The sequence below is a fragment of the Zea mays genome, chromosome 4 (assembly GCF_902167145.1).
Source record: "Zea mays cultivar B73 chromosome 4, Zm-B73-REFERENCE-NAM-5.0, whole genome shotgun sequence".
NCBI classification, from domain to species: domain Eukaryota; kingdom Viridiplantae; phylum Streptophyta; class Magnoliopsida; order Poales; family Poaceae; genus Zea; species Zea mays.
The window spans coordinates 24,859,522-24,869,467 of NC_050099.1; the positions used below are offsets into that span (position 1 = coordinate 24,859,522).

The 9,946-nt window shown below is 48.8% G+C and overlaps 1 protein-coding gene across 1 annotated transcript; it reads right to left on the bottom strand.

Annotated features, from left to right (window-relative positions):
- Positions 1–388: 388 nt before the first annotated feature.
- Positions 389–6,169, bottom strand: LOC103652952 (putative receptor-like protein kinase). The gene is made up of 4 exons (XM_008679936.4): positions 3,186–6,169; positions 2,704–3,099; positions 1,099–1,263; positions 389–1,003 (listed from the first exon to the last, which is right to left on the bottom strand). The coding sequence occupies exons 1-2, from the start codon at positions 6,001–6,003 to the stop codon at positions 2,705–2,707; spliced, it is 3,213 nt and encodes a 1,070-aa protein (XP_008678158.1). The 5' UTR covers positions 6,004–6,169; the 3' UTR covers positions 389–1,003; positions 1,099–1,263; position 2,704.
- Positions 6,170–9,946: the final 3,777 nt, after the last annotated feature.

Consider the following 9,946-nt stretch of genomic DNA (forward strand, 5'->3'; position numbering starts at 1 on the left):
GGTTATTTCTAATGGAATAGTTGGAAACTATAAAGTAGCATAACTTTCTGATATCTACAACTTTTGTTGTTTTGGTCATTTTAAATTCTAAATGTAAGTAATTCAAATATAATTTAGTTGGATAGATAATAACTGGTTTTTTTTGCATAACTTTTGAACATCTATAAATTGTGTTTGTCATTTCTCCATCCTAGATTGTTGCATACAACGATACACTCATTTGTATAGTCATTAGTGACTAGATCATATGTATTAATTTGATTTTAACTCTATAAAATCTTGTGAAATAAAAGATGTAAACTACAAATTAACACTTTTTAAGATCATATAGTCTTATCTCTATCAGGGTCATTTTTAGAACCAGGAGCCAATTCAAGCCACAAATCGATTCCCAAATAATGCTAGTTTGTATCTATAAACGGACAGTGTTTGTATCAAGAGCCGACAATGATCACCTGCATATATGACCACTGTACGGGTTTTAACCATGAAAACCGGCACTGTCACATTCGGTTTTTGAATAGTTATTTTGTCCATTCATGCACGCATATATAGTGACAGAAATCGATCAAAAATGTCACTCCCGATGAATTATTCACCCTCAATATATTGTTCGAAACATCGAATCGCCGTGGAAAAGAATGTGAGTATGGCAGAGCGAACAGCTAAGGCCGGCCTCGACGAGTTAATCAGGAGCAGGCGATGGAAGACGACACGGGCTTGAAGGCGAACTGGGACGGCGAGGCGTAGGAGAACTTGACGGCGTACTCCGGGCCCATGCCGATGGGGCGCCCGCCGTTGAGGGTGCAGAGCTTGCCGTCCACGCTGAGCACGCCTGGGTCGACGGCCACGGAGGAGCTGAACCCGTCACACGCCAGCTTGACGTTCGCCTGCGTGCAGATGCACCGGTTCTCCACCGTCACCGCATAGACGTTCGCCTTCGAGGGCACCGCGGCCTGCGTCACGGCGAGGTCTGAGAGGCTGCAGGCACCTGCTGCATTTCCTGCTCGCTCAAACAAACAGGTGTTCCTGACTCGTCAGAGTACGGTGGTGTATGGAGACAAGAGTTGTCTGTGTGGAAGAAGATGGCCGGCATACCTGGGTTAGAATTGCTGAACAGCAGCAGCAACAGCGCGATGTTCTTCACCATCTTCAAGGTCTCCATTTGTTCTATGTTGTTTCTGTGCGCAAACTTAGCCACCTATTTATACACCAGCTGCCGATGCGTTTACAGAATGTAATACCCGAAGATCACGTACGGAGCTGCATGAAATTAGTAAGCAATCAAATCGCGTATGAATTACCCAAAATTTGCGGCACTGATGCAATTCACGGCCATAGTTATTTGATTTTGTCCTTTAACTTTTATTCTCCGGACCCCTGTAGCTCTCCAAGATATCAGCGTGCAGATTTACGAATTGTGTTGGTGATGGAAAGATTGAAAAAAGCAGACAATAAATAGGATAGGAATCCGTTGCTGCAACCAGCTCTTTTAGAGCATCCTAAACAAGGTTGTATTTTATAATATAGGGCTTGTGACCACATAATACATCTTCCAACAGTGACACTGTTTCATAGAAATTCATCAAACGGTTATAGGATCCGGTCTCTCGTATCCTGAATATAGTACCTATATATTACAGTCATATTCTCGTTTCCTCTTAATCTGTAACTATTTATTTCCTAATAACATGATGTTTTTTTTCTAAATAGCATTATTTAAGCACTAACTGTTGAAGTAATTTTTTTGAGACCCTAAACACTTTAAATGCAGTTATATTTCAGTTTTTAGGGCTCTATTTTAGAGCTCCTTGTAGAAGATGCTCTTATGGTGTTATTTACACCGTGGTATAACTTTTTTTCTACTAGAATACAACTCGTGCTAACGCTACGATACTAAGAAAGGGACGGAGAGGTCGATGGCGCGAGGGAAGGGGTTGACAATGACAATGGGGACATGGGAGGGAGAGGGGAAGAAATGAGAGATGATCCAAATAATTTTATTCATTAGATTTGAGCATGGGAGAGAGTTATCCAGCAATCTAAACCGTTATAGTGTGTTAAGTTTGGGTATAATTTGTTTGGTGCATTTAGTGATGGTGACTTGATTGGTTGGATTTTGCAAAGTTTAAACTAGTGAATTATATAGTGGTATAGATGCACGGTTTTTTATTTATATCGGGAAATAATTTCCTAACCGATATAACCAAATTTTGTTCAAAATTTTAAAAATATATAAAAAATAGATATTTTCATGGATATTCTTGTATATCCATATTTAATTTTCATTTTTTTGAAAAAACATTATAGTCATTTTATTGTAAAAACAACAAATTTCGCAGAGGAAACACGAAATCTTGGCCAAGAAATTTGAATTTTATTTTTTTTTAATCTGAAAGTCTATACATTGCAAACAACGAATTTTGATCGAAAAAATAATTGAAAAATCAACGAAAACAGGCCGAGAAACATTATTTCTCGACCGTGGAATTCAAAAACTATTTTTAAATTTGAAAATGAAAAGCAGTTGGGAAATTCAAAAACAGTTTCTCGTTCACAGATTAGCGAGAAATTAGTAAAAAACAGGATGGTTAATCCTGCTTATGTAAGAGAGCAGTTTGATTTCCCCCCTCAATTTTAATTTCAATATGTAACGCACAGTTCAGCAAGAAATCGAACTCACTTCTACATGAGCCTGTATACCTTATTGTCCAGTCGAATGGGCACAACAAGCGTCCCTGATGGAGCGCAACTCGGTGGCCGCATCCGCCATGCTGATCCTCTCGAGCGGCACTGCACGCGCGCAGCTGAGCGCGACTCTCACAGCGGAGACAAGGCAGCCGCGTTCCGAGACATGCGCGCCGCCGCCGTCGGAGCCGCAGGGCACCTGGCCATCGATGCCTTGGACGACCGGCAGCAGGGCCCGGTCGAGGACTTGCTCGATCTTGTCTGGGAACGACGCGGCCACGAACTCCATTAGCGTCAGCCCGTCCTTGAACGCGTCGTCCGTCGGTGACCTCCCGGTGAAAATCTCCAGCAGCGTGATCCCAAAGCTGTAGACGTCGCCGTGCGTGGACACCTTCCCTGTCGTGCCGTACTCTGCGCAGCACACAAATTAAAGCAGGGTTGAGACATACATGTGACATGTCATCCAATATGTCTGGCACACTGGATGTTGGAGTTACCTGGCGGGATATACCCAACCGTGCCTCTCAAGCCAACTGTGCTTGTGTCGTTGCAAGTGTCATGGCTCCCGGACTCATGTAGCAGCTTCGCAAGGCCCAAGTCGCCCACCACCGCCCTCATGTCCTCGCCGAGGAGAACGTTGCTGGGCTTGACGTCGCAGTGGACGATCGGCGGTACGGAGCTGGTGTGGAGGTAGCAGAGCGCGTCGGCGATGTCGACGGCGATGTTGAGCCTCTGGATCACGCTCAGGCTCTTCACGATCCTCGGCTCTTCAGACCTGGGGTTGACGCCCAGCCACCTGTCCAGGCTGTAGTTGGGCATGAACTCGAACACCAGCGCTCTGAAGTCGTCGCCCCTCGCGTCCGCGCCGACGCAGCAGGTGAGTATCCTGACGAGGTTCCGGTGCCGGACGTTCCGTAGCGCCTCGCACTCCGACACGAACGTCTTGGAGGCACCGACCTGGCAGAGATCGAACACCTTGACGGCCACGGCGACCTTCTCGGGCGCCGAGTCCGGAGCGCCCTTGGGCACCAGGGGCAGGGCACCCAGGTACACGGACCCGAACTTGCCTACGCCGATCAGGTTGGTGTCCGCGAAGCCGTTTGTAGCTCTGTCCAGCCCGGCGTACGATATTCTCTGATAGTTCATCATGCCGCCGAGGACGTCATCCGCCGGCGGCGTTGCGTCATCAGGTTTTTTATCTGTTTGTCCGGCCACTTTGCTGTACCACTGGAACATGCTGAGGAGTATGGCCGAGAAGAGAGCGATGCTTAGGACAGGCACCACTATGTGGAGAAGCCATCGTGTGTCCCTGGAAGCTGGACACCGGGGCAGGTCGAGCTCCGGGACGCCACCGCAGAGTCCCGCGTTCCCTGCGATCTTGAGCCCGGAAGTGTTGGCGAATATGCCGCGCAGGGGCACGCTGCCGTCGAGATGGTTGTAGGACAAGTCCAGCTCGACCAGGGAGCTCAGGTCCTCCAGTTCCTCCGGGACGGCTCCTGTCAGGTCGTTTCTAGACAGGTACAGCTCCTGCAGGCCAGACATGTTGCCGAGCTCCGGTGGGATGCTCCCGGACAACCCGTTGCTCGCCAGGCCGAGTCTCCTGAGACCCTTGAGCTTGCTCAGCGACGGAGGGATGCTTCCATGGAAGGAATTGAAATCCAGATCAAGAAACTCTAGGCTCTGGCACTGCTCCAGCTCTTCTGGTAGCTGACCGGAGAATTTGTTCCCGGATAGCGCTAGCTGAGCAAGGTTGGTGAGGCTGGAGACGTCGGAGGGAAGAGGGCCGTCTAGCTGGTTGTGAGACAAGTCCATGGCGGACGACAAGGACGGCAGGGAGAAGATTTCCCTTGGGACTTGGCCGGTGAGGGCGTTGCCCGAGAGGTTGAGCGAGGTTAGGTGGTTCAGGTTGGCTAGAGTGTCGGGGATGAACCCACTCAGCGCGTTACTGCTCAGATCAAGCTCCAGTAGCTGGGTGAGGTCGCCGATGGAGGATGGGATTGGCCCCGTCAACCGGTTCCCCTGCAACGCCAACTTCGTGAGGTTCTTCATGTTCCCAATCCCTGCTGGGATGGTGCCGTTGAGGAGGTTGGATTCGAGGCCCAACGTTGTGAGCCCGATGAGGTCGCCGATGGCCGGTGGGATTGACCCGGAGATGCGGTTTTTCCCTAGGTTCAGTGCTTGAATCTCCCTCGGGAGGCGGGCAATGGAGCCTGGCAACTGGCCACCGAGCTTGTTGTCGTCAAGGGCGAGGACCTGCAGGCTGCCGCAGTTGGTAAGATGGTCCAGGAACTCCCAGCCTTGCTCGTCGCTCGCCGTCAGCTGGTTGCCCGACATGTACAGCCACTGTGGGCAGAGCATGCCGATCTCGGGAGGCACCTGCCCAGTGAAGCTGTTGTTTGCTAGGACGATAGACGTCAGACTGGAGGCCTTGCCAAGCGCCGCGGGGATGGGGCCCGTCAGGCTGTTGCCGCCGAGGTACAGGGATCTGAGATTGGCCATGCGCGCGCCGGCGTAGGGCGGGAGGACGCCACGGAACGCGTTGTTGGTGAGGACAAGAAACTGGAGCGACGACATGTTGAAGAAGCCTGGCGGGATCTCCCCTTCCAGCAGGTTCTGGTACGCGCTGAACGTCTGGAGGGATGGAAGTTCCGCGAGGCCAGCGGGCAGGCTGCCTCGCAGGCAGTTCTCGTCGAGCCTGAGGGCCTGCAGCCCCGTGAGGCTGCCGAGCGACGGCGGGATCTCGCCGGACAGCGCGTTCTGGTGCAGGTACAGGTAGGTGAGGTTGGGGAGCGCGCCGAGCCACGCGGGGATGGCGCCGGTGAGGCTGTTGTTGTTGAGGTACAGGAATTGGAGGCCGGTGCAGCCGCGGAGGCTGTCCGGGATCTCTCCGCTGATGCCGCCGTTGTCGCAGAGGCTGAGGTACCGCAGGCGCCGCAGCCCGCCGATGCTCGCTGGGATGCGCCCGGAGAGCTGGTTCTTCTCGAGGACGAGGTACTCGAGGTACGTGAGGTTGCCGACGGCCGCGGAGACCGTGCCGGTGAGCCCCAGGCCGGAGACGTTCAGCGACGTGACGTGCCCGTCGTCCGTGCACGCCACGCCGGGCCACTGGCAGAAGTGCAACGTGCCGTTCCACGACTGCAGCGCACCGGACAACGACGCGTCCGACACGCTGGCCCTGAACGCCCGCAGCGCGTCCCGCTCGATGTCGGAGTCGGAGTCGGACCGCTGCGCGCCTGCCGTTAGCAGGAACATGGTAAGCGACAGCAGCAGATGCAGTGCGTGCGGCGCAGCCGGTTGCGCTTGCGCCGCCGCCATGCTCGTCACGGCCTTGTGTGAGACTGCGTGGTTTCTCCCTTTTCGTGTGTGCTAATGGATGGCAAGGCGTCCAGGCTTATAAAGGGTGTTGCCGCGGGAAACTGCAACTGCTGATTAGTGCAAACAGAGAGCATGCTTGGATGGTGTCTGCTCTGGTTTCAGAGTTGTGCCGAACGGTCCTGCAAAAACTCGTCAATTTAGGCTGCTGACATCGCGGTACACTTGTCTTGACAGCGATCATTACGTGCGTAGACTTAACTGTGAGTGACTTCTGCCACATGAGTAGAGCTAGACTGTTCTTGGTGTTTGCCTTGACCATTTCCCTTCTTGGTGATTGATTATACCAGCCAATTCAAACACAGTATGTCACCGACACCGAGCCGGCATGGACTAAAACCGAACGCCGAGTTGATGATGGCGGCGGGAATTCGGTTCTGATGACATCGTCCTTTGATCGTTCTCGCCTTCATGCTGACTTTGCATAATTGTGCTGTCGTTTCCTCAGCAGGGATTATCACCGCTGCTCAGGCAATTCCATTGGTCCCACCATTAAAATTACGATTAAGAAACATGCAAGTGCATTGTGACGTGTTTACGCCAGTAAATAATGGGCAATTTCCATTGGGGTTAAAATGAATAATGAAGTTGGTCCTTTCTTTAATGTTCACAAGAACATCCGACAAGGTGACCTCCTTTCTTCGATTCTTTTTAATATAGTTGTGTATATGTTGGTTGTTGGAGACTTGTTCTCAAATGCTATGAATTAAGAACAAGACAACATAAAATGTTAAACGTTAATGTCCTTCGTCCGTTGAAGCATTATCTCCCTTAGGATATAATGAACTTCGGGCGAAGACCATAAGCAAAATATCACGAAGATCTTACCTTCGTGATTAGCTCTATAGAACGATGTAATGCTAATATATGGAAAATTAAAGAAATTCATATTAAAGACAGATATTATTAAACATATATTTTATTATACGAACTTGAATGTTAAAACATAATATTCAAGTACATTTATACCTTTGCCTTGATAAAGAACAATAATTCCAGTGTGAAGCGTCAATGATTACAGGATCGCGTGAACAGTAAATGAGTACTGTTCATCTATTTATAGGCACAGGACGCAGCCTGTGTGAAATTACAATCATGTCCCTTACAAAGTATTACAGTTATGACTCAGACCCTTATGGACTAAGAAGTCATTTCATCTTTAAGTCGGTTCGAACCTTCGTCTTCATATATATTATAGTACCGAAGCTTCATGAGTGGTAGCTTCGGCACTGCGTTTTGCCGAAAAGTGTTTGTTCCTGCAGGACCTTCGGCGACGAAGCATGGCCCCAACAGTAGCCCCTTCGCGGTGCTAGATCGTTTTTCGTAACGAGCTTGATCCGTGAAAAAGTCTCTTAGGCTTCGGAAAGACGAAGGTCCGAAAAACACCTTCCCTGAGCTCGTTGCCGGGAAACGATAAAAAATTTCCGAGCGCAGAATGGTCCCACCATGCAGATTCACCTTCTCGGGTTTTGTGGCCCACCGTTCAGTGGGCGCGAGCGACTGTTCGTCCGGTGTAGGAAACTTGACGATTTACCTTCTTACCTGCAGCACTATATAAACAGACGAGTAGGTGTGAAGTTACCACAGCATTCATTGCTATTGCACTGTTTTGCTGCCAGGAATTTAACCATAGCCGAAGCTTGACCCTTGCGCTTAAACAAAGCACCACCTCGGAGTCTGCTTCGTCACAAGAAGAGCTTCGGAAAAAGGTCATCAATTTGAAAAAACTTCTAGAAGTTCATAATCAAATGGCTAGAGTGCGCTCCACTGCCAGGGTTGAACGTGAGAGAGATGAGACCAAAGCCACTGAAACCGTTCCAATTTCCGAAGCAATGAGGCGGTCTGGGCTGGCAACATCAGGGGATACATCTGCAGCCGAAGCAAAACAAGCTGACGTTGAAGAAGATGAATTTGAAGATGAGTATGGTGCAACGCCATCTAAACCCAGCCACTTAGAGTTTGGGAAGTCTACTATTACCGAAGGTGATATGGCTAAGTTATTGAAGCTAGGCTATTTTAGCGAAGACAAAAAGGAGTTGATTCGCTTCGGGGGAGAGGAAATTACCCCGAAGCCAGAAAAAGATGAGGTGGTGGTTTTTAAGAGCTTCTTCAAAGCGGGGTTAAGGTTTCCCCTGCATGGGATGATTGCAGATGTTTTAGAGAGATTTGGGATTCACCTTCATCAGTTAACTCCTAACGCCATTGTTAGGCTAAGTGTTTACATCTGGGCACTCCGAAGCCAAGAGGCAGAGCCACCTGCCGAAGGTTTTTGCCGGGCACACGAGCTTCATTACCAAACAAAAGCTAGAGAAGATGGGTTGCATGATAATTTTGGCTGCTACAATTTTGCATATCGGAAAGATGTCAAGTATCCAGTTATCAGCTATCGTACAAAATGGCGAGCTGGCTGGAAGAGTGAGTGGTTTTATGTCAAAGTAGATGAGAAGAAGGAGAAACTAGTTCAGAGCCCTTTGAGTTTAACCTTCGGAGAAACTAGACCCAAATGTGTCATGTCTCCAGATAGTCCATGTCAGATTGCACTGGGCGAATTTCGGGTTGTTGCAGAGCACATTGGCACCAGGGATCTGGTCCAAGAATTCTTAGCCTTCAGAGTATTCCCAACTTTGAGGGAATGGGACATGCCGAAGCTGAAAGGGGAGAAGAATAAGAAAGAGCTTGTTAGGCTACCTTATTATTACAAGTTTAAAAAACATTTTAAAGCGCCTTGCCAAGAGTGGTTGGACACAATTGAGGTTATGTGCAACGAAATCCTTGACAACTATTCTAAGAAAGAAGATCAGTTAATGACTGCGGCCTTCGGTACTCGTCCGAAGCGAAGAATGAATCGGGTGATGGATGTTTTGAATTTTGATTATCCTGACTATGAACAATTGGGCAAAGTTGCCGAAGGCCAGAAAAGAAAAAGAGTCGCCAACGCCCTTGACAAAGAAACTACTACTAAATTGGCTAAAAAGAACAAACAAATTTCTGAGAAAAGAAAACTGAGTCCTGAGCCGAAGATAGCTACTTCAAAGAAAAGGAAAGCTACGGCTCAAGAACCAAAAACGTCGGGCCATGAGGAAGAAGCTCCTGCGACGCCTTCTGCTGCCAATGTGGAAGAAATTCTAAAGGTAATGACTGAACCTTTTCCTATCAAGCTAAGTCCACTGGCGCCACAACTGACGAAGCTTTTTAAGAAGGAAAAGGAGCCTTCGGCAACGGAAAGTCCTGCTAAGCTGAAAAAACGAAGAATTATCCAAGTGGCCGATGTTATTCATCAGACACCACCGCCGGCATCAGCGTCAAAAATACCAATTGCTGAAGACGCTGGCGCTACCAAAGCTGAAGCCGCTGAAGCCGAAACCGCCGAAGCCTCTGATCTAGAAACCACTCTTGGTGATATTGATAACATGCTTCTAAAAATGGCCGAGGAAGAAGCTGCTGCGGCCGCGGTGGACACAACAATTGAGAAAGGAAAAGAACAAATTGAAGATGCTTCGGAAGAGGAAAACTTCAATTTTCAAGATATACTAGGGCAAGAGTTATCAGAAACTGAAAAGGAGGAACTGAAGAAATATGTTGTATCCTGTGGGTACAAACCAGGGGCTTTGCTGTTTGGCGGAGTCAATGAAGGGAAATTGAGGTGCCTTCGGAATCGAACCGAGGCAAAGGTCGTTTGGACTTTCTCGAAGAATGTTGGTCTGCCGAAGATTGAGGCGGACCTCTGCAGGTACCGGCGACAGCATATCGCCGGTAGCCTATTCTATGCTAATTTTAAGGTAAAACTCTTAACTTTTTTTTTATTTTTTGAATTAAGATGTTTTCTGACGAAGGTTGTTTTGACAGAGTATATTATTAAGTAAAGTGCTGAGGATGCAACAAGATC

Excerpts from the sequence above, each read along its gene's own strand:
- LOC103652952 (XM_008679936.4), bottom strand. The coding sequence starts at position 6,003 with ATGGCGGCGGCGCAAGCGCAACCGGCTGCGCCGCACGCACTGCATCTG. Across the intron at positions 3,100-3,185 it reads GGTTGGGTATATCCCGCCAG|AGTACGGCACGACAGGGAAG; the intron begins GTAACTCCAACA and ends TGTGCTGCGCAG.